This window comes from Centroberyx affinis, unplaced genomic scaffold (assembly GCF_046629955.1).
Source record: "Centroberyx affinis isolate AG114_WGS23_722 - 3 ecotype Tasmania unplaced genomic scaffold, CSIRO-AGI_Caff_v1 ptg002502l_1, whole genome shotgun sequence".
Taxonomy (NCBI): Eukaryota; Metazoa; Chordata; class Actinopteri; order Beryciformes; family Berycidae; genus Centroberyx; species Centroberyx affinis.
In genome coordinates this window covers 79684-104296 of record NW_027280724.1, presented here as the reverse complement: position 1 = coordinate 104296, position 24613 = coordinate 79684, and the positions used below count along the sequence as shown (strand labels likewise).

At 43.8% G+C, this 24613-nt stretch overlaps 1 protein-coding gene across 1 annotated transcript; it reads left to right on the top strand.

Annotated features, from left to right (window-relative positions):
• The first annotated feature begins 21058 nt into the window (after positions 1 to 21058).
• hsd17b1 (hydroxysteroid (17-beta) dehydrogenase 1) lies at positions 21059 to 23986 on the top strand. The gene is made up of 6 exons (XM_071534228.1): positions 21059 to 21155; positions 21823 to 21984; positions 22418 to 22597; positions 22732 to 22825; positions 22957 to 23140; positions 23825 to 23986. The coding sequence occupies exons 1-6, from the start codon at positions 21059 to 21061 to the stop codon at positions 23984 to 23986; spliced, it is 879 nt and encodes a 292-aa protein (XP_071390329.1).
• The last annotated feature ends 627 nt before the right edge of the window (positions 23987 to 24613 follow it).

The window sequence follows — 24613 nt, the reverse complement described above, 5'->3', positions numbered from 1 at the left end:
ATCTTTGTTTTTCTAATAGCATTTGCAAATAGGCTTTTAAAAGGAGCGAGCATGGACTATATGGACTATTTAGTTTTCCTGTATTCCTATTTTTTAAAGGATGAAGTATTTTATTTCTATTAAAACATGTAGCCTAGGACATTCACCCAGGGACTACAGATGGAAATTAGCTTTTAGTTATATCTGGTGCAGTATACTGTATGCATTGTCTCTATCAGATAAATTATTAAAATAAATAAATGAAACAAATATGGGCCTGATAGAAGTTAATGGGGAATTTCGATGAACCTAAATACCTGTACTCAAGCTGTATGTGATATGTCTTTATTAGTATGATGTAATCACAGCACATCAAATGACACTCATTAGGGCCACTGGAGACTACAGCCACAGGCAGAAAGCCCAGCGAGTGACTCTTTCCTCCATGGCAACAGGCATCCCACCCTCCTGCAGGATGGATTAGGATGGCAGAGGAGCTGCCATGCGTACGAAGAGCTGTGGAAGGGCCAGAGGAGGTCAAGCTCGGGGACGGGCGGTGGAGGGGCCCGAGGCAATCCGGCGTTAAGGAAGAGACCGTTGCAGATCAGGGGGAATGTACGCTGTTAAGCTCTCTTACGACTCCTCTAAGCAAATGAGTTTGTGAGACAGAAAGTCTTTTGTCCGTATTTTCAAAGATGTCCTTTCTCCTCTTGTTTTTGTTGCCTAAGGGCTTGTAAAAGGGGGGGGGGGGTTCTTGTTATATAACCGTTTTTCTCCTGTGACTCTGTGACACTGTGCTGTTAAATGCTTGCTGTTATTCCTTTATAAGGCTCCAAGGAGGCCCTTGTGGAGTTAGGTTTAGATCCCCTACTTTGATAACATCGCAGACTTTTCCTTTCTGTTTGAAGGACCGCAGTGACCTGTTTCCCTGCTTTACTTCTATTATGGAGGAATAAAAGAGGAAGGATGGCATCATCAGGCACCTGCAAAGTGTGTGTCTGAGGAGGATGTGCTGTCTTTATACATGCAAAGTGTTGGTATCGGAGATGGTGTCACATTCTCTCTGAAGAAATGTTTTTGAGTCTCTCCCTTCCCTTGTTTCCCTTGTTGGCTCAGTCTCTGAATGACAGCTACTGACAGCTGCTGAAAGTAGCTTTCTTAGTTAGTAACCATTAAAAGTATATCTGTCAGAAGCAACATTTCGTGAGAATGAAAGAGTCATCAATCTTTCTTAGGATATTTGCCTTGTTAGCGTAGGCTAAAAGATTATATCTGCAAAATTGCAAAATGTTGAATCCTTACAGAGCATGATTGCTACTTGTCTCGGTTCTGTGTTTATAGTTCTTAGTTATAAACCATTGTTTATGCAGAAATGGGATTCTCTGTAATGAATGGGTTCAGGCTCAGGAGGGCTACTCGGTAATCTCACCTCAGTCTATGTCAGTGTTCCCTGTCTTGTTTTTTTGGTTGCTTATGCTGTGCTTGAATACATATCCTACCTGCCATGTGTTGTGCAATTTGTAATTAACAAGCAACTGACATTTATCCTTGTTATCTCTTGGCAAAAAGCTCCATGTCTCATCGCTGCCAAACCTGAACTTGATCGGTTAGATAGCGTGTTTGTCACCATTTAGAGGGTTAATTAGAGCCGGCTGGCAGCAGGCCCATTCAATATATGATGTGCTGCTTTCATTAACTGTATAGGTCATTTGAGCAATGATGTAATGATGGTGAGCCCATGCAGGTCACACGCTGATGTGATCCCTAATCCGTTTGCTGTGACCTCAGTGTAAAGCAGCCTGAAGGGAGCGGAAAAGGTCTCACACCTCATAAAACTAAACAGCCCAACAGCTCTAGTTGATTTAGATGCTCACCACACCATCCAGTCTTAACCCCTCTTCTCCCCCCACTGCTGGTATTTCTGGCTCATCTATTCAGGTTAACAAAAGGGACAAATGTCGCCTCTCTTGGCCTGCTGGGGAAGCCTGGTGCTGCGCTGATCACCGAGTGCCCAAACAATGGTGCTGAGAGTCTTGCAGCTCCACACAGCAGGATGACGTGCAGAGCTGACGCTCAATGGCATAAAAAGATAAATTCCTAATCCCACTGGCAACAGAGGAAAACACTGAAGGAAGGATAAAAATAAGACATCAGAATAAGCTTGTGATCTCATTGCCTTGTTGGTAATCTAAAGACAACACACGGCAGCCGGGCCTGGTGTGTGGCCTTGATGAGACGTTCCAACTTGGATTTGAGTTGACAATCAATTACTTTATTTTACAGTTTAGTATTTGGCTGCATGATGCTTGAATGGAGTTGTGAAGGATTTGTCTCAGCAGTAAATTTGAACTCCTGATAGGATTGCCTTCTACAATGTGAAGTGACTGATTACCTAAATCCCCTGTTAATGACCAAAGATCCCTTGATCATTAACCCACTAACACAGAGCTGGAAAAGATGCTCCTACCTATTGGCAAAACAACAGTTTATTAAGTAGATGTGTATGTAGGAGATTGATATGTTCTGATGAATGAGCTGAGCTTAATTAGAAAGGTCTGAAGTTACCCTTACACTTCATGATGTAACATCCTTTCCTATTCTCTCTGTTTTTGTTTATGTTTATTTCACTGGATTGAAGAGACTTTTTCAATTTCAAATTGATCAGCTAAACTGTAGGTGTATGAGGACTGGGAGTATGCCACCAGTTTTATTTTTAAGTTGGTTAAATGTTCGGTGTAAGTTGGTTTGTTTTATGTTTTTTTTCCTGTATTTTCAATTTATTTTTTAAAAATAATTTGAAATTTATTTTCCATGAGTTATTCTTGTCTTTCAGAAATCTTTATTTATACACCCATAAATAATTAAAAAAAAAATCTTATTGCTTTAACAAAGAACACACTCACTTATTTTACTTCAACTACCAGTGTGTGTTGTTGCGGGAGCAGCCATGGCTCCACACACCTGGAAACTGTCCAGTACAAACATCTTACACTATCAGTGCCATTTTCCTAATCACTGTGCTGTTCCACTGGAGCAGTTGTGGGTTAAGAGCACAAGTACAAATAAATCACACTTACACTGGCATGTTACACATACATATATGGCTTTAGTGAATTAATTTGTACATGCACATTAGTTTCTGAGTATCCACTAGCCTTAGCTCTGAGCAATTCCCATGTTTTGCTGCAGTCAAGCAGCAGTCAAGGTCTGTGTAATTAATGTTCTCTCCTTCGCTGCTTGTCTTTTCAATCGTTTTTCAGTCTAGGTAACTTTTCCACAGTGACCTAACAGGGCACTGCCTCTGCTTTGTAGGTAGGCTTCTGTTCCCAGATATATCAGTGGGAACCCCACCACACCCTGATGTCCCATGTGAGTGAGTGAACATATTTTTTTTACTCCACTTGACCCTAATAGAACCTCATTTAAGTGCCTCCCCCCAGGCTTATGTACACTTATGATATACCTATAGCTCTGATTGCACCTCTGTTGAAAGGCAGCCAAAACTAACAACGCCTGTTTGCCACCTTAGGCACTACAATCATAAAGGAGAGTAAACGTCAATCCAAAAGTGAATAGATTTCACTTTAATGCCATTTTCAAAAGGGGGACTCTTATGGATGTTGATCAAATCTGAGCAGCTGGTTTTGGTTCATCTGCCCTGACCAGAAATCTAATGGGGAAAAATTGACATGATGTTCAGAATAAATGAAACAGATGGGAAACACTGAGGAAAGACAGAGTCGGGCATTGGGAATGCAAGGGTTTAAATTGCAGCCCTACTGATTGCAGTGGAAAGCCTGAGTGTGAAGTGCACATCGTTTTGCCCACAAATATGGAAATTGCTTTTTACAGACTTTTTTACTGGTTGCAGCAGCAGGTTTTTTTTTTTTGTCTTCAAGCTCATGCTGTGTGGGTTGATGCAAAGCAGACACCAGCACAGGAAGAGAGGGATGAGAAAGACAGAAGATGAAAGCTGTTCTCAGGTAGAGGCAGCAGAGGAGACGTTTTGCCACATCCTGCCATGCTTTCTGGCGGTGTGTGTGACCTCCCAGACTAGAGGAATTCATAACTATAACTCTGTGCACATGTCTGCCAGACGCTGTTTACACGTAAAGGCAGTGTTTTGTGGTGAAGTGCTTATTTCCTCCAGGCAAAAGACCAATGCAACATAAACATACACAACACAAGTAGATATGGAATATGATTTAGCTTTAGATTTGTGCAAATGCCGTATTGTGACACAACCTAGCCATGCAGCACTCTAAATAGCATTAGAACATCTTTTCAACAAAAATAAAGAAATATAGGCAGCATGAGACATCGTTTCACGGCTAATTCTACATGTGACCATGAAAGCAGGAACTCTACAAACAGCTTGTCAAAGCCTGTCTAGATTGGCCAAAATAGCCGCATGCAGATTTAGATATTTCACCACCCTAAAGGCTTTTGGGGTGTGGGCATCAACAGATGCAGTCAGGCTTAACCATAGACAGACACACAGCACAGGCGGACCAACTTAGAAACTGAAAGGGCTTTCTCAGCTGTTGCTGTGGGTTGCCTGTGTCTCCAGCCTCCATCCCCCCCTCACAGCCACATCATTGTCTCCTTAATCCAGCACAGGCAACATGAGACCTATTACAACCAAATTCACTGTACATGCATTATGCCTCACAACACTCGCATTAGTCCCTTGATATCAGATGGGATTTAGCACTGCTTTGGGGAATTTAATAACCGACACGTTGCTGGACCAGATGAAAAATGTTGGCCAAGACTGGCGTTGCACCCGTGGCCTTCCATCAAAAGCTTATCTGTGTTGCGGTTTGGTTGCTGTAGCCAAAACAAGTTGCTGTTGTCTCAGTTGGGGCATCAGATGACATGGAAAAATAAAGTTGCGACAAAGAGCAGTTGCAGAATGACAAAAACAAAGATGATTTCTTAGCAGCTGATGCTTCAGGACCCTGAGATAAAAGCTTACAGTTACTGAGACTTACTGTACATGCTGGCGGAGGGAGTTTGGCTTTATCGGGCCTTTATGAGACTGTTGGGTAAATGTAAAACTAAGAGAATCAGTCAGCAAAGGGTAGAATGGCACAAATCTGAAGACGACATGACAAGTCTGACATGCGAGCGGATGGAAGATGGATGAGAGAAGGAAAACGAGGAGATGGGGAAACAGAGAAATCCATCTGGAATGCCTGACTCAGGGCAGAAATGGAAAAAAATTATTTTAATTGGCAACTGAGAATAGAAGGGGAGGCCGGAGTGTATTAAGAAAGAGGATAGCCTGAGTCTGGCAGGCAGAGGCAGACAAATTGAGAGAAAGAAAAAGCAAGGGACCGAGACAGAGACAGATTGAGAGAGAGAATAAAGACAGTACAAAAACTCCTGCTGCTTTAAAGAAAAAATCCCCTTGTAAAGCCCAACCTCCCCTGAATGGAGAATTGTAAACTTACACTTTAACATCACACACACAAGAAACTGTCTGCGAGGCAAACAGCAACAGTCATTTACTGTACAGGCTGTTTGTTGTGGCAGGCCCTTGCCACGCGAATCTCCTATTTGTTATGGGTTTGTTTTCATAAAAGATAAAGGAGATATCGCCTATTGGAGAGGCTAGAAAGACTCTTGCTTTTACATTTAAGCCAACAAGCAGAGAGGTACAGGGAGGATAAAAATGTGAAGCCAACAAGTCCGTTGTTTGAGTGGTGAACACAGGAGCGCTGCAGGTCACCGCATCTAACACCACCCTTCCTGCTGCAGGGTAACAGCCCAGTAACTCCAGCAACAGCAGGTAGACGCGGCCATATGTCATTTGAGTCATGGCGAGGGTCGAAGGTCAGGCTGCTACTAATGATTACCTGCTGAAGCGTGCGGTGTCGCTCCTCTGTGTTTGTTTGCGTAGCCGTGGAGACGGTGTAACAAGCTGCTGCATTAAAACACACACACACACACACACACACACACACACACACACTTCCCCTCAGCACCACCCACTCTGATCCCTGAGCCTTGGTCGCCTTCTGGCCATGAGCTCTGAAACGTGCTTATTACCAACACAATAGCTCACCACCAATAGCATCTGACACAGGTAAACAGTATTCAATATGAAATAGGCTTGGAACAATATAGCGGGATACAAACAACATTATCAAACGACACACACCCCTAGGAGTTAAAAAGCAGCTTGGTTTCAAAATCTAATAAGGGTTTGGAGCAACTGTTTTTTATTTTTTTTACCCCAGATAATAAATGAGTGTGGGAGGAAGAGTTTGCTTTAAACGCGAGCCAGCTAGATCTTTAAAGAGGTTACCTTGGACCTTGTTTCCGTCCCACCACAAGGCCAACAGGGAGAGCTTTGTGGTCTGGGTCTAGTGGGAAGGTCTCAACTTCAAATGAGGTGAAAGAGGGGGGAAAAAAAATCCTAATAGACCTCATAAAATATACAAGGGTAAAGATTTTGTGAGGTGTAGACCGCATGCCGTAGATCTCATGGGTGTGTGAAGTCATAGGTCTGTTTGGGACGTCCCACGGCTCTATGGTATATTAACGCATATGTTACCATGTTGTACTTCACCAAACAGAATTGTGGAGTTTGTGTGTGTGTGTGTGTGTGTTTGCTTATGCATGTATGAAGTGTGTGTCCGCGTCTCTGTGTGTTTGTGTTGGTGTTTTGTGTTTGACCACATGTAACCAGGGGGCAGGGGGCAGGGGGCAGCTTGCTCTGTCCCAGTGTGGCTCTTTGTGTTTTGCATGAGGGATGAGGTGAAGGGAGGTTTGGGTCAAAGGTCAGACAAAGTGGATAATCTTCTTTTTCACTGCAACTGTCACTCTTAGCCACTTTTCTATGCCTGCTGTGAACAGGTGCCACTGTATAATGCGCAAAACAATGGCCTTTGTTTTTGTGCATAACAGTAAGTATCTGATTTCTACACTGTTTCCTCATCATTTCTTCCTGTTGTTTCTGATTTTTGAGGTTTATCATGATCCAGAAGGGTTCATCTCCAGCCAAGCTCAGTGATAGACCTCCCTATGGATAATACTGGTTCAAATGCTGCTAATGTGCCTTAAGTAGGATAGATAAAAGAACTCCCACATCTATTATGAATATTAGACTGAATTATGTGTCAAATTAATGCTTCTTTGGATATATGCTAAACCCTTAAAAAAAAGTCATATGTGAAAAATGTGAATTGAATTGAAAGCATAGTGCTTTTTGGACACTTATTGGTTTTCATATGTGAACATTGCCTCTTTGCATGTTAAATTAATATTGTCATATGTAATGATGTAATATAATGTAATGTACTGATGTAAAGTAATCACATGTAATGTATATGAAAAGAAAATTAAAAATGACTTTTCACCTATGAATTGAATTTTTCACACCTGAAGTGAAACGAAACCTGTGGGCTTTCACATGTGACTTTTTTTGTAAACTAATGAAACTAATAATGCACATAGCCTCATTTTACCTCAGAACAGTAAGGCTAATCATAGCAACAGTGCCGGCAACCAGTATATTACCTCTGCCCTACATTGTCCTTCAGTATGAGCAGGGTACAGTTATACAAGCACTAATATACAGTACATCATTATTAGTGCTTCCTTACCTGAACCTCCCCAGTGGGAGGCTGGACCTGACCACAGTTTGGAATTTCCTTGATTTCTTGCGGTGCCTCAGAGTGGTGAAATGATGCGGGACCTCTGGACCGCCGCCCTCCTTTTCTACGGAAATCATTCATCCCATTTTGTTGAGCGCTGGCTGGGGCCCAGGAGCCTGCTACTGTTTTCCTGTGTTTTGTTCACGCTGACACAAACAAATCCCCCTCCCGCCTCAGTAAATCCAGACTGCACCTCTGGAGACCTACATGAACTTTAATGAGAATCTGGCTCTCCATTTGCTCCCATAACTTTATATTCTCTCTCTGGTTCTTTACCCCTACAGGACCTCCCAAGGAGACACCTAGACGTAAGTGTGTGTGTGTGTGTGTGTGTGTGTGTGTGTGTGTGTGTGTGTGTTTGCGCCAGCGTAGCACTCGAGGACCCTGCTGCTATGACTTATAGCTCATGTCAGCAGCCAGTTATTCATGTGTCCCCCCAGACCTCTGTGTTAAAACTGCCTTCTTTATTTCTTTATCACCCCCCTCGGCTTTTCAACCGATCGCATCACAAATCAGACAAGTGACCCGCAGCCACCAATGAATCAAATATTTCTCTACGTACTTTATTCTGACGACCTTACTTTCCACAGGAGGGACTTTGCATTGGCTGCCGTTAACAAAAGTGAACATTTTACAACCCTGTGAAGGATTTGATGACAGGCGTACATGTAATGTTGACCTGGTAGGAGTTTTTGTGAAATATACTCCTCCAAATAATGTGTAAGAAGAGTACGGAGTTGGAGAGTTTCAGCTTTTCAATGGTCCGCAGCTCCTTGCTCAGGCTGAATGGGACCATAAAACACTCTGGCAGCAATTGAGATTCAGTCAGCCTCCCTCCAGCCCAGCGTGTCTGACTGACACGCTGAGGGAGTGGCCCCTCTTTAGCGGGGGCCCCACCCCAGACAGGCCCACCTCTAATTGGAGACCCCCGACCCTGACGCCTAAGTACAGCACCCAAGATGAAACCTCACACAGAAGAGGAAAGGTTACGCACCATCTGTTGTTTTTTAGCATAATCCTGCTTGTCCTAATCAATACCAGTGATCTGTCAGTGATAGATCTGAGGATCTGAATCCAGCCTGCATGGTGGGTTTGGCATTCTCCAGATGTGTTCTCTCTCCCAGTCGAGACCAAAGTTGGATTTTGAAGTTTGGCCACTTAGCCCGATCACACGTCTCCGTCTCTATCTCCATTCATAGCCTAGTATTTATTATAGACAGGGCCTCTTGTGTTAACAGATACTGAATTGCGCCTTTGTCCCGTTTCCTCATCTATTGAGCGGCAGGCCTGCTGGAGAGGGAGCCGCCGTCACTTGTGGGATGGTTTTTTTTTTTTTTTGATTGTGTGCTACCCTTCGCCTCTCAGGCCATAACTCTGACCTCAGTGAGGATGTTTCTCACACCCCTCGCTCCAGCTGGAGGACAGGGAGCGGCTCTGTCTACGTCTGCCGCCGTCAGACTGTTGTGTCGCGTGAGCGTGGCGATGGCAACGCGTGGGGACGGCAAGAATGCAGCAGCCAGATGCCGGGTCCTGAGGAATCCCCCCGCTGACGCAAGGCCCGGCCCCAGGAATCTGCTGCCACCTCCCTGTTAAACCAGAACCAGGACTGCTGAGCCCGGGGCCCCGGCGCTGCAGACACAAATGACCCCCCTTTTTCTGTTTCACACATATACACTGAAGGCCTGCAAAGTGTTGGGGCATGTTCTTCTGGGTTTTGTTTTTTTATATGAGCACAATGTGGCGTGAGCAAAAGCCCTCAAGGCGTATCATGTGTTATCACTGCAAAAACATCTATCTGAAGGAGTCATTTAGTCCTGTATTGAATCTTAAAATCAGTTTTTCCTTTAAACAAGTGGAAAAGACGTTCCAATGCGTTCAGATTATTTCACTTGCGTCACTTGTTTCACTGACATTATCTTGAAGCAAGGCAGATCACTCCACTAGTATCAAGATAATGTCACTTGATTCTGTTCAATTCAATTCCAGTCGATTGCATTGGAAGCAAGTGGAATTACCTCACCCCATTGGAAGATTTTTTTTTCACTTGTTTTAAGATTTTAAGACTCAATACTTGACTAAAGTATTGATAAGGTGGGTGTTTTTTGATGATTGCAATAATATGACCTTACAATCAGTGAATGCTCATCTCGTCACACACAGGAAACACTGAATCCTACTGCTCATGAAAAAGACGACTTCTTGAAATCTGGCCTGTCATCTCTGTGGTGGTGTTTTCCAGAACCTTAGATGTAGTTTCACCTTGAGTACAACTTTTTCAAGAAGCACGACATCCATCCACTGCAGCAAGTGATACGTGGCGCTGATCAAAGAACCCAGAGACACGTCAGACATATGATCGGGCTGAGTCAGCAGTGAGAGTGTGACAGCCAAGACAAGACGGTCCTGGGTTCAATAAATGCAAAGCTTCACAAGAATGAGGCCCGGACAAGTGTTTTCTCTCACTTTTATCCTTTAAACAGAAGTAGGTGCACACATTTTCTTCAGTAAGCTGATAGTTTTGTATCTTCTTAATCATTTTCATAGATGAAAACAACCATGTTTTCCAGTGAAAGTAGATTACAATCTGCTGACCTCAACTGAACTACAAAACAGGTAGTCTAAAAATATTTTTTATAGTCGTCATAAATACTTTTTATAAATCAGGACACATAGCTGTATCTCAAGTCAAGGACAAACAACAGTGTTAATAGACTGAACTGCATAGTTGTTAAGTGTATGGCATGTTAGGCATGGAAAACACCCATGAGTTCAGACAGACTAATCCTGTCACCATCCTGAAGCGGGCTGTAAACAAGCAACAATGTGAAGGTGAGGTCACGATTGCGTGATGTGCAGAAACTCAGAAGAGCTGGAATGCAGTGAGAGTAGAAGTGGCCCGGCGGCTCAGATAATAATGCCCATAACAGGGTGCAGAGGTGGCATTCCTGGCATGCCCGCCATGAGGATCGCTCAGCATGTCACTCCCAGAATGCAACTTGATGGGCCAGGTTGGAGGAATCCATGGAAATACCCTCACCAATGGGAAGTTTCCATTACTGCCTTATATAATCACGAGCTAATAATCATGAACTGGGGCACAGTATCATTTGACTATCTTCTCTGCCGCACTGCAATATCTGCTGCCTCCTCAAAGCCCTGCTTGCTAAACCCAAATTATAGGCCAAAGATTTCTTATGTAATAATTACTAAGTATGATAAATTGCCAGTAAAAAATGTTCAGTCTCAGATACAGCTGAGTAATCTATTCATCTCGGAGGACTTCTCCAGTTCCCGGAGGAATGTGCAGCACAACACGTTTCCCACAGCTCGCCGTCGACCTTTGCTCTGTCTCCTCATAACCACAAGATAAATTTAATTGCCGTGTTTCACAGAGGGAGACGACAGGGATGCCTGATAAATTCACCAGCAAATGTCATCGTGACCCCATCTACATCTCTCTATCTGCCTCCATTTCAGCCCTCACCTCTCCCGCTAACCGATTATTGTAAGAGACAGCGGCCTTAAAACATGGAAACGACAGAATACCAATACAACAAGAAGAGGAAGACAGAGGATGTTCTCACTCACGCTGGCAATAAATAGTAGGGTCATTGACTTGACAAAACAGGGAGTGATGTTCAATAAGCACGTAGAGCCATTTAAGAACAGCCATACTTAAAGGACTTGGCTCCTTGTCCGTGTCATTTTATATGAAGGAAGTGATGCTGAGAGGCGATAAGACCCAGATGGTCTTTGGAATGTTCCGGAATGTGCATCTGTTGGCTGGAAGGGTGGACTTTATGTAGAACAAATACATTTACATAATCTAATGGTTATTTTGGGGGGGAAATGGTCCACATGATAATTAATAACTTCCTTGTATTCTGGCTAGTGCTAAGTGAGCCAAAAAGTGTTTTAAAAAAAAAAAAAGATTTAAGAGGAATATTATTCTTTTCATTCTTTGACATTTTTATGAGCAATTATGTGAATGTTTCTTTTACTGGCCGTATTTCACGTAATGAGACATTAACTGGCTTGGAGATTCATTGCTGGACCAAAAGAATGCCAAAAGGGAAAGTAGAATTTGGATCAAAGGTACTTGGGGGCAGCAGGGTGGCGTAGGGTAGCCACAAGATGCCTTCAAAGGCTCATGTTCAAGCCCGCCTGTCGGCAAGCATCCACCCTGCCGAAGTGTCTTTGAGCAAGACGCTGAATCCCTACCAGCTCCAGGGCTGCTGCTCTGTTGCTGAGCCTGACCTTTGAGGCAAGAGGAAAGACGATTTCTGCTTCAGAAAGTAAAAATAAGTAAAAAATAAACAGAGGTACAGAGATAAACAGAGATTGTATTCAACAGTATGGACTAATCTCTTCCCATTGCATATGACTCAGTATGAAATGAATGTATTATTTCTCCTGATTAAAGAGAGTACTATTGTGTTTGATCTAATATTATGCCACAGTGAAGTAGTCATCAGAATAAAGCGCCATCTTCAGTGACAATATATAATGTAGCCAAACAGCTAAGCCATGTACAGTTTGGTGACACACAATATTTCCAGCAGAGAGCTGGACACTTGATGGGGCTTTAAACCCAATCACATGACTTCTTACTTAAAACAGTATTAAAGTTTCTTTAGCCATGGAAAAAGTTTTTTCTATCAAAAGCATACAGAAACCTTAGGGAAAGAAAAATGCAAATCTACAGAAACTAAAACAGGAAGGGGAACAGAAAAAATAAACAACTCATATAGCAAAAACGACAGCTGGTTATATTCAGGCCTCTCTGGGAGATATGAGTGTGGATTCGATCGAGTTTTTATTGCAGGGCCGGGCATTCTCTGTTCTGTTTCACTGCAGCCCGATAAATATAGCACGTTTAAAACCGTTGAGGAAACATCCAATGAGAGCGCCGCAGCGTCAGAAAAACAATGACTAACCAGGACAGGTATGTTTAAAATGAAGACGGGCAACATGTCTTTCTATTCAGGCGTTTGAGAGATTTAGGATTAGCTCTCAACTGTGTGAGTGTGGGAGCGACCGGGCCTGTGCAGAGAGCAGATGACAAAGGGCAGTCAGGAAATATGATCCTCTAAGAGCGTCAATTAGAAAGGGGGAGGAGGAGTGCTTCAGGTAGCAGGTATCTACCAGGTTTGCATACCTCAGGTGTGAAACTGTCATGACATTGTGTTCCCGGCTGCTGGGAACTGTTGAGGCGGTGAGTTCAGGTGATGATAGCACAGCCGGGGAATGAGCCGACAGTTTATGTTTGTGTTTTTGAAAGTTTCTACGGTGACAGTCATTGCCTGCCAAAGCTTCACCACAAGCTTCCTTTCAACACTAAGCGCTAATTTAAATGTAATACAGGCGGGTATCGTTGAACACCTGAAAACAAAAAACAAGGCAAACCCATATCAGGATGAAAAAGTCATTATTCAGGCTTCACCGTTGGCATGTCCCACTGCAGATCGCTGCAATCTTGCTTTGTGTTCTGTGCGCTGTATGCGTTCGATAGCCAGAGGAAGTGGGTTTGGCAAGCATTTGCACATAAAAAACACAGGAAAGAGCGTCAGAAAAAGCAAAGGCGGCGGCACGTGTTGCTGCAAAAACGTGCAAATGTGCTTTCAGTGTGAAACAGCATGTGGCTTGTGGCGTTTGTTTATGTGTGTGTGTGTGCGTGAAGGTCCTGGCTACATCTTGCTGTTTGCCTTTACGCTGTCATGCACAGTAACACCACGCATCATGTTTTGTCTACACACTCGCTTATGCCCAGAGTCAGCTGTAAACAGAGATAAATGGGGGAGCTGCAGGACGGCACTCAACTGCCTTCAGGTTTACACAACCCAGAACATGCATCAGTCTGTTTCCAATGACTGGGTGGTGGGTGGAGTATGCCACTGAAAGATTTGATCAATTAAGTGTGTGTGGGAAGGAAAGAGAGAATGGATAGAAGCAAAGAGAGAGATGGAAGGTGGAGGGAGGAGGGGGCTTGAGGGGACAGAAGAAAGAGGAAGAGTGAGCTGTGAGAGCGCAAGAGGAAATCGCTTTGGCATGAGAACTTAGCTGAGCGAGAGTGGAGGGGGGTGAGGGGGTGAGTGGGAGGGGGGGGGGGGGGGGGGGGGGGGCTGAAGTGTGTCTGCTTTAGCCGGAGAACAGCCGGTGTACATACCGACACGGTTGAGTCACCTGCCTCCCTCCCCTCCCTCCCCTCGCCTCTGTCACTCCAGTTCACCACATCACAGGTGAGCAAGTGAAGCATGGAGTGCCTGGCATGCTCCGCCTGCTGCACCTGGTGAGAGGAACATTGTGCCAGAGAGGAGAAGATAACGCACTGGAATTTCACTTACTGGTTTACTGCTGTATGCACACCCAGGCTGGAATATGTGCTGCTGTACGGTTTCCACTACTTTGTTCACTGTGTACAGAGCAAAGATACATTCATTGGTGTCCTCTACATGTGGTTGATAACCATGCAACAGAGTCAAAACTGAAAACAAACACAGACATCCAACCTGTCTTGTATATTTTGTATTTTAATCTTTATTTAACCAGGGAAAGTATACTGAGCGTGCTGGCACCTTTTCCAGCGATGCCCTGCTTCACATTCAACCAGATCTATATTCATTCCTCTCTTTCCCACTCTTTCCCTCTCTTTCTCTTCCCACTTTCCCACTCAGACCGGGGATTCAACCCGGCAACCTTCCGCTCACAACCTTATCTAACCTCTACTGATGACTTTCCATTGACTTTCCATTGTATGTTATCTAGCGAGACGGAACTGGCAGTGGAACGAGCCTGCGATGCGTTGCTCAGATATGTTTGTGCCTGTCAGCCCGACAAAAGTCCCCATGATCCTGCAGCTGCAGAAGGTATGCGCACGCACCAAAACTGTCCTGCTTTGACCTCCTCCAGGTAGACCATGACTAAGATCTTGGCGCTCTAAGCCAAATGCAGGTCAGGTCTGGTCCCGGGACAGACTCAAGTGCCTGGAGGCCTAGAAAAGAGAAGCAGGAACAGGATGTCCCCAGTAGAACAGCGAGAAAGAATGCCTGGAGCAGTGGATTCAAGACTAACGGGACATTTCCCATGACACAATCCCTCACCATTTCCTGGAGCTGTGAGGCTTTGTACACAAACTGGTCCTGTGGAATGCCAAACCGGCCGGTCCGGCGGCGGCCCCGAGGGTTATGGCTGACGTCAAGCCTCCCGTCCAGCAGGGAGGCCGCTCTAACCCCCGCATCATCCCATACATCACCCTGCACCCGACCTCTGGGAAAATATACATGTATATAAAATATGAAGGCCTGATCTACTGCCATGACAGGACCTGGGTGACCCTTGACCTCACCCTGGGGTGGGGGTTTGACCGGACGCCTCCCATGGGCCCAGCGCACAGTTCATAATGTTCTTGCTCTAGAAATATTGATGATTATCTTCTTTTTTTTTGTTGTTTTTTTTTCCCTTGGCCCTGTTGTGACACCGAGTGCAATGAATTATGTTGTTGGAGTTTTCACAAGATTTCTACTTGAGAGTTTAACTTGTACATCTGCATAATTCTAAAAGTGTTAGGTATAAACAGAATCACATAAAGTAGTTAACTAGAAAAACTGGCATGAGGCAATTTTATTATGAATATTAGAAATTGGAAATGTGCTGATTCTGCCTCATTTTGTGTGTGTGTGTGTGTGTGTGTGTGTGTGTGTGTGTGTGTGTGTGTGTGTGTGTGTGCGTGTGTGTGTGTGAGTGTGTGTGTGTGTGTGTGAGTGTGTGTGTGTGTGTGTGTGTGTGTGTGTGTGTGTGTGAGTGTGTGTGTGTGTGTGCGTGTGTGTGTACTCAGAACCATTCATACTTTCCACACGTCCTCTCCTATTTCGGCCATGATGACTTTACCAGAGAGGAGCAAACCCCGCTCCCTCTATGTTACCTTGTGAAAAATGCGCTGTGCATTTCTCAGGCTCTCTCTTTACTCTTTGCTCCTGTAAACTTGCCATCCTCTCCATGGCAGTCGGAATGGAACGACTTCTCTGCTCCACATCTCTCATCGGTCGGTGGTTTATAAGCCGGCGCATAAAGTTATACTGTAGCTCCTTGGTTTGGGGGTTTTATCATCCCGGATTAAAATTCTCAAAGGAGGGAATTCTTTTGATTTCTCACCCCAGTCCTAGTCGCCCTGTGGGCTGGATGGGTTTCACAGAACAGGGGATACCTTCTATTTTTACCACATATCCCAGCAACATCTACTGTAAGAGCACTAAGTCCTCGCTGACACACACAAAAAACTATATTTTTATCAGACTATGCACACCTATGTAAACTACAATACATGCATACATGCAATAATGAAACAGGAGAAAATCGAGAAACCACAGGAATCACCTTAACATGTCATCAGGCAAAGCATTTTGTAAGTAACAGAGCTAAGACTGTGGATAGTGATGGATTAAAGGATCCATAGCTGAAGAAAAGGATATGGATTAAATGCAGACATGCGCGCTGTGAGAGTCGAGGAGAGAGGTAGGGAGAGGTCACAGACACGGGGAGTAACTCTGTCCCATCAGATATAGTTATATAGTCATAAAGTCTATCAAGTCTAGAGCAAAGCAGTCAAGCAGTGGTTTTACAAAGTGAGTCTACCTCCTCAGACAGGTAGAGAGAGACAAATCCACTTGCTATCAGATGGGAATGTTGCAGTAACATGAACTTACTGGCATGGCTTCAACACCAAACAATGATACATAATGCTCAAAAGGAACACCAAATAAAGCACCAAATCACGTTTCTGCCTCATCAGTGGTGGTTTTCTCATTCTCTATAGCCTTTACCAGTTAATTTTATGTTAGGCATTTTTATTGACTATAGAATAACAGTGGAGAAAGATAACCAGCATGCTCATGTTTTACCCAACACAGCTGAAAGACGATAACATCTGCATGAGATACACAGTCACAGAGAGCGATATCTCTCAAAATAGGGTTATTAGGGCACTTCTCTAAAATGTATCAAATAAGAGCATTTACTATCTTGTCATAATCTGGGAGATCAGGTCGAGTATAAAAGGAATGGTGTTACATATTATCTCATTTGAATACAAGATGCAAAGACTCATGCAGCAGCCCAGCATCGACACAACACATTCACCTCACAGTAAAACGACTGCTGTTATGCCTGAACTTGTGTCCAGTGGTGCTGTCTGTCAGCACCTTCACTGTCCAAGGGAAAGGTTTCGCTCCAGATGTGATCGCACTAGCATGGATCTCGGTAGTGAAGTCAGCAGAAGGCTTTATTTCAAAGTGAAGCCCTCATCAAGTGAAGCCTTATCTTCTTCCTCTCACGGGCCAGAGCTGACAGACAAATCCGACCTCGGCTGGTCCTATCAGCCGATCACAAGAATGACAGACATCCCCACTATCACCCTTATTTTTTGTGGTGAGAAGGAAGAACAGGCTTGGTCTCTTGAACTTTACAGAGGCTTTGGCTTCGGGGAACCTAAACTTTGGAAACAATTTACCTGAATAAATACGTTCATCTAACCAACTGAAAACTCACTTTTATCGACTTGCTTTCAATTAATACCATTATTATTTTGGTTGTTGTTAAAAACTGAAAGGAGGAACTTGTCTTTTTATCTTGTCTGTCTGTGCTATGAGGTTACTATGAGGCAACTTTTCAGAGGAATGCATCTAGTGTGAGATCTAGATAATTCAGTTCCACTGTAATGCATTCAGTAAAATTAGTCATTATCAGGTATGGCGTGCCAAAGCTGTTGCACCACATCCACCGCAACACGTCTGCAGCTTTCTCACTTCTGTTCATCACTTTCACATGGGACATCCTGTTGAGTGCGTCTGAGATGTCTCTAAGACAAACCTGGTATTGTGTCTGCACCATGCGCTTATTACATGTGTCTGCCCCTGAATAGCACAGCCCAATGTGACTCACTTAGCCCAGTCCTCCACAGGCCGAGCACATGAATGAATTTACCCTTTTGCTAAAGCAGCGGCAGACACCTCCTTCTCTGTTTGCAGCGTGGTCACAGTCCAGAATCCATGACTTCTCCATCGCCTGCACTTCCTCTGGAGCACGAGGCCGGCCTGCTGCCTCAACGTCTTCCAACAACCGCTTACTTTTCTCCCTGAAGTGCCACAAAAGACACACGGCCGTACACGTGGGATACCCTCGCTCTCTCCCTGAACAGCTGTACGTTTCTTCAGATGTCTGTTTTGCTATGGTGCGGCCTTGTTCAGGAGGTGCTTTTAAGGCTTTTTCCAGACCACAGTGCCCCTCTACTCTACCTGCTCTTGGCAAATAATGTGAGACGGAGGTACTGCAGGTCACGTGTAGCAGGATGCTGCCCAACTGTACTAGAGCATGGACTGTGGGCCGCACCATGCTGCCAGAATGGGTTCAGAGAAGACCGGAGGACAAAGTGTACCCCTCCTTCCTCGTTTTCTAAGACCAGGCTTAAGTGAGGCTTTGTTTGTGTGTGTGTGTGTGTGTTTTGTTTATTGTTTATTTATTAGGATCCCCATTAGCTCACGCCATGACGTCAGCTAGTCTTCCTGGGGTCCGACACAGAAAACACACATTTTAACAAACAATTATATACATTATATACATTCAGACAACACATTACTTACAAAGATCCATCATCAAATCATTAGACACTATGTGTCTCACACACACACTGTGTGTGTGTGTGTGAGAGAAGCAACAGAAAGCTCAATGTAATGTAGCACAATGTAATGAGTATAGCAGACAAAGGTGTTCTGCTGGACTTGCACTCTATAAGATTATGGCAAGCAATACATGTACTATATTTTAGAATAGATGGAAGTCAGTAATGGGGGTCAATCGGTTCAGCAGCTCTTGAGAGCTGTAGATATTTGAAAGAGGTTCAAGGCCTGCTGTTATCTGTCCCGCAGACGCTGGGACAGCAGCCAAGCTGATGCCATCTCAAGGGGAGGAACGCAACAAAATGGCAGGAAATTCCTACTTGGTTTGCTCCCATCAGCAGAAGAATGCCTTTTAAATCAGGCCACTGAAACGTTGCATAAGGATACAGGGTTCTTTGATTGGCCGAGAACTCAGCTGGAGGTGAACGCACATGGGATGCTGCTGACATACAAACAGACAAACATACAGAAACAAAAAAGCAAGACAAGAGACAGAGACCAAGAGAGGGGGGGGGGGGGGGGGGGGGGGTAGTAAAGGGCTGGTGATGATTCAGGTACTGAAAAGGGTCAATTTACTTGAGTCTTGCCCATACTGACCACATCCAACATATTAAACACAGGCGATGGAGTGAGCAAAGGTGAACAGCAGAAGATCAAACGTCATGACTCAAGTTTAGATTCCATTTTAACAAAAAATAGACCCACAGGTGCTACTGAACAGTATCTATCATCCACTTCTGTATGAATTATACTTTTGTCAGGACAGGAGATTGTAAAGATGAAGATACTGAAGTAATTTTTTTTCACTGTCTTGCTCTAATGCAGTTACTGCCCTTTAGCTTTGTAGGGCAGAATATAATTTGCATGGTATGAAAAAAAGCAAAATTGCATAGAATATGCAATATCAGAATGGGTGACTAAATGTTTAAAACTCAAATTAATTTTAAATGCCTACACCAGAAAATAAATGGGTAAATAGATAAATAAAGATCCTTACATGCTGAACTTATCCAAGTTTATGCCTGTATGATGTAAGGATGTGGGTGAAAATTGGGTCAGGATTTGGGCACCTACAATTTCTTGGCTATTTTGCCTGATCACATAAAACTGTGATCTAGAGGAGGCGAAGCATCACAGCCGCACCTTATTAATCATATCTAGGGCATAGCCTATAAGTGTTCAGAAATGGGATCAAGTAACCACATGTTATGTCATACAGTCTGGAATTTCATATAGATGAGTAACCCTTCTTTTCCCCCAAAATTGCACCATATCTATATTTCTGGACAATATGTTTGTTCTATGAGCCTAAAATTAAGTAAAAAGCTAATAAGCTTTATAATAAGCTTAACATCCAGAACAAAGGACCGTGCTATGATCAAAAGAAAAACAAGCTCTGACAGATGCATGGATTAGAAACTGAGGTTTCATCGCCACCTAGCGAATACTCACTCACATGCACACAGTCCCACAATCACACCACATATTTCACAATCACTGCTGAAAACGTGCGTGATGGATTACTTGCACTGAATAAAGACACTATTGGCCCCGGGCCCCTAATGTGAATTTCACACTAGAGAACTGGTCAAGTTTCCCCTTTGTTTTCATTTGATTTGACTAGATTTGATTTGCAGGTTTTGTCATCCCTTTGTTCAAAATGTCAGAATCCAAAATGTTTTTTTAGCATTGTTGTAAAACCAAGTTATACAATGCAGTCTGAGAATTATTGTACTAAAAAATGAGCAGACATTAAAAAATTATCTTTTGCATCGCCAGAGATAGTTGAGTGCCTCTGGTACCCCACTGGCCTGTGATAAAACCCCGCCAGACCTTTCACTCCTGCATCTCTTTCTCCACTTTCACACTGTTTAAAGAATAAAAAAGTCACTTTAATTGCCTGCTGACAGTCTATCTACTGTGCTGCATGAGCGTCAGTCAAAAAAAATGGCATCGGCCAACGACAAGTCTCTGATAGACTTGCCTGAAATAGCAATTTCCCTCAACACAAGCCTGGGAAAAGTATGCAAGGAGATCTTATTAGAACAAAAGACAGCTGAAGTATTTCCCTCCTCCATCCTTCAAACTAGAGACCATTGTGTTCCTTTCTGGCGACTCTCAGCCTCATTGTGTTGGTGTGGTGGATGGTCCACTCTCAGAGGTCAGAGTTGTGGTTCTGGTCACAGAGGACAGATGATGTTTTGCTGCCACCTGGTGCTCCTGTCAGTAGTGCAGTTGAGAGGATCCACAGGTAGAGTACATGTAGTATTCTGGGCATTGTTTTTATACCCACTAACAGTCTAATTCCCTTTAAAACACATAGGATTTGGGTGTCATAGCATACCCACCTCCCTTTAGCAGTGTAAACACCTCTCCAACTGCCATTACACTACCAGAAACTCCACTCAACTACTTGTGAGATCGCAGAGTGAAACAAGCCTCAACCAGCCGTTCCCATCTGTCTGCCTCAAAGGACAAAATCAAAGCGTACTGAGAAGGACATGAGAAGGACGGAAACTTACAAGGTGATGTGATGGCCATAATACTGATTGTTATAGCACACAGGGACAAATCATTGGCTGGGAATTGGACAGTGTTTACATTCAAGCTGGCCTTGTGATAGTGAAAGAAGTGAAAACATAAGACTGAGACGAGGAGGGATTTTTTTTTCCCATGCCATCATCTCATCCCTGAGCTTATTTTGAGATCTCCTCATTTCTCTCTTTGCAGTGCAGAAGCGGGGTTATGGACCAGAAGGTGGTACTGATCACAGGTTGCTCCTCGGGGATCGGCCTCAGCCTTGCTGTCCGGCTGGCTTCCCACCCGGACAAAACATACAAAGGTAACCAGAGCTGCCATTATCAACCCATCACAGCAACCAGTTTGACTTCCTTCCAGTGAATGGTCTCCCCAAGTTACTTTGTAGAAATGTTGTAAAATGTTACCGCCTGTTGTATGTTGATTGTACTGATATCTGATAACGAAATTGAGAGTGTTGGGAGAACTATTCATTGCTACTTATTTGCATTCTGTGTCAAAGTCATGTGTGTGTGTCCATATCCTTGCTCACATTTTCTGTGTTTTGATGCTTGGAATTATCTTTTCTTTATCTCTGGAAAATATTGAGCATATCTCAATATTGTATTAATTTAGGAACATTGATATCTGAATTCTTTTTCCTAAACCCCCGTTAGGAGCAATAAATAGATACATATGAGAATATGCATCTACATTCATTGTAAGAAGTGTTTGAGACAAATAAGAAAAGCATGATATCTCATTTGTAGATGGCTACAATCACAGATTTCTGAGATGTTTCTCCCATTAGAGACTTAGAAGAGAATGAGAGCATATTAAGACATGAAAAAAAAAAGAAAGAGCAAAGTGAGAAGCATGATAAACCAGAATGAGACAAATAAAAAAGTAAATGAGAGGACGAGGAGATCTTATTTAGGATATTGCTTTCCTCTGGGATCAAACCATGTCGCTGAGTGCTGCTATCTGTTTAGTCTACGCCACGATGAGGAACCTGGCCAAGAAGGAGCGTCTTCTGGAGTGTGTGAAAGGCCTGCACAGGGACACCTTGGACATCCTCCAAATGGACGTGACCGACCGGCAGTCCATCCTGGACGCCCGGGACAGGGTTGTGGAGAAGAGAGTGGACATCCTGGGTATGCTCTGTAAACAGTACATTCCCTTCTGTGTCAGCGTATTCTAGGGATGGGACGATATATTAAAATTCAATATATCGCAATACAAAAATGTGACAATACGTATCGTGGGGCAGAAAAAATTCTCAAGCTCTCCATCAAAATTAGATTATTTGCACTTTGTAATAACATTTTTAAATTGTTGTTTACATTCCAGCAGGCCTGTGCCACTGCTAGAAAGACTTGTGGCTCAGTAAAAAAACATAATTCTGCACAGTCAGACTTTGTTGTCATTGAAGTTTTATTTATTACATCGCATCGTGGTTGCATCGAATCGTGAACCCCATATCGTTTATCGAATCGTATCCTGAGATAAGCGTATCGTCCCATCCCTACTGTGTTCTGAATGTGTCTGTAAATTTTGTGTTGTGTGTCTTGTACCCTCGCTGCTCAGTGTGTAACGCCGGTGTGGGCTTGATGGGGCCGCTGGAGGTCCAGTCCCTGGACACTATGAGGCAGATTCTGGAGGTCAACCTCCTGGGCACCATCCAGACCGTCCAGGCCTTCCTACCGGGGATGAAGGCCCAGAGTCAGGGCCGCATCCTGGTCACCGGCAGCATTGGAGGGCTTCACGGTGAGACAGGGAGACACTGTCAGCTGTGTTCTGCATGTGCAGTTTCTCTAATGATGTGATGTAAATGAGGGAAATCACGCTCATGTACGATATTGCCAAAATAACCCTTGTCGGTATTTCATGCTGCCTTACAGGTCTCCCTTTTAATGAGGTGTACTGTGCCAGTAAATTTGCAATAGAGGGAGCATGTGAGAGTTTGGCCATCCTCCTGCACCACTTCAATATCCAGTGAGTTTCAAGTGTTTAATCCAGCGTCATGTGTCTTTAGCTCAGAGGCCTTGGTTGTATCTATGATTAGATATAGAGTAATTGATTGAGAACTGGAAGAAAGCCTACTGACTCCATCCCCCATCATGCAGCGTGAGTCTCATCGAGTGCGGTCCGGTCAACACTGACTTCCTGGATAACCTGCAGAAGGCGGAGCTTGGGGACGCATCTCTCCGACAGGTCGACACCCGCACTCTCAGCCTGTATGAAACATACCTGCAGCACTGTGGGACGGTTTTCCAGAACGCAGCACAGGACACTGAGGACATTGTAAAGGTAGGCTGTGTGTAAGTCTGCAGTACATCTTTAGTAATGTGAGGAGAACAGTTCATGTTTGAACTAGGGTTCGACCAATATTGTCCAACACCAATCTTGGTGTGAAGCTGCTGGTATTTTAAGCCTATTATGCACAAAAAAATACCCCAAAATTACAAGAATTCAGTGTTTCCCCTAATCATATTGTAGTCAGAGTGAAAAAGCCTCTGAAACAGCATGTAGACCATCATGGGACACTAAAACTCTCCACTGAATCCCAGACTGATGAAACTGCTTTATATGTTAGCAGCCCCTTAAGGCAGGGTGAGGCAGGTTTCTTTACAGACTGCCACCCCTGAGACTGTTAAATGAAACACTCCCACACCACACCACACTGAAACTATTTCTCCGGTCTACTATCTGAAATGAAAATGATTATAATAGAATGATATTACTAGCTGTGGTCAGGGAGGAACCTCCACCATATGCTGACTAGCTGATTTCAGATTTCATAAAATGGCCAATATCAGGCCAATCAGCAAAACAATATGTTTTGCTATAACAATGCTAACAATATGTAAGTGCACAATATGTAAGTGCACATTTTCTGTACGGTGATTGTATCATGCCAGGTATTTTAGCAGTGTGTCAGCATAAGAAGCACCTTTGGATTTAACAGCTGTGGTCTGTTTATCTGTCTGCAAGGTATTTCTAGATGCCATCCAGTCATCCAGCCCTGCCTTCAGATACTACACCAGCGGTGCCATGCCGCCTCTCACCACACTGAAGATCACAGCGCCAGACGGCTCACAGTACATCAGTGCTATGAGCAAGCTCATCTTCTCATCTAACACTGAGGATCAATAGCAGCCACAAACCATAAATCACACGCTTTGCTTTCACTCCTAGTCACTACTTCATGTGCAAACTTGCTTTTCCTTGACTTTATGTGCAGTGGTTGTTGTTGTCTGCCATCAGAATTGGCAGAATTTGTAGAGGTAGACATGATTTTAAAACAGTTTTGCGTTTCTGTTTCAATTCCTGGAATAAAGCTGATGCACTGCGACTGTGTAGCGTTGCTCAGCCGGGAAGGGCAGCGAGTTCAGCGTTTTGTGTCTGTGAGAAAGTTCACAGGAGGGAGTGGCTTAATTTGAGCTGCTGCTTCTGTTATGACTTGTAGGTGGAGTAGTAAAATGTTGGGGTGGAATATATTTTGAATGTCACATTACTTTCTGCATTCCAAGCATGTTTAGTGTGGTGGTTTAGTGTGTTCTTACCACACTAGTATTTCTCTGGTATTTCTCTGGTTGAGTGTGTTTCTGAAAAAAGGTTCTTACCACATTGTGAAAGGGAAACAATTCAAGAATTTACTCATGTAACTTTTGATTGATTATTATTAGTAGACATGGGTGACTTCCTCACTCCAAAGCAAAAAATTAAAGAACTCAGATTCAGCCTGGAGGTGCTCTATTGGCAGGGAACAGAAAACTGACT

Bases quoted from the DNA above. Each gene is read 5' to 3' on its own strand.
- hsd17b1 (XM_071534228.1), top strand. From the start codon at position 21,059: ATGGACCAGAAGGTGGTACTGATCACAGGTTGCTCCTCGGGGATCGGC. The intron at 21,156-21,822 runs GTAACCAGAGCT...CTATCTGTTTAG, and splicing joins CCCGGACAAAACATACAAAG to TCTACGCCACGATGAGGAAC. The intron at 22,826-22,956 runs GTGAGTTTCAAG...CCCATCATGCAG, and splicing joins CTGCACCACTTCAATATCCA to CGTGAGTCTCATCGAGTGCG.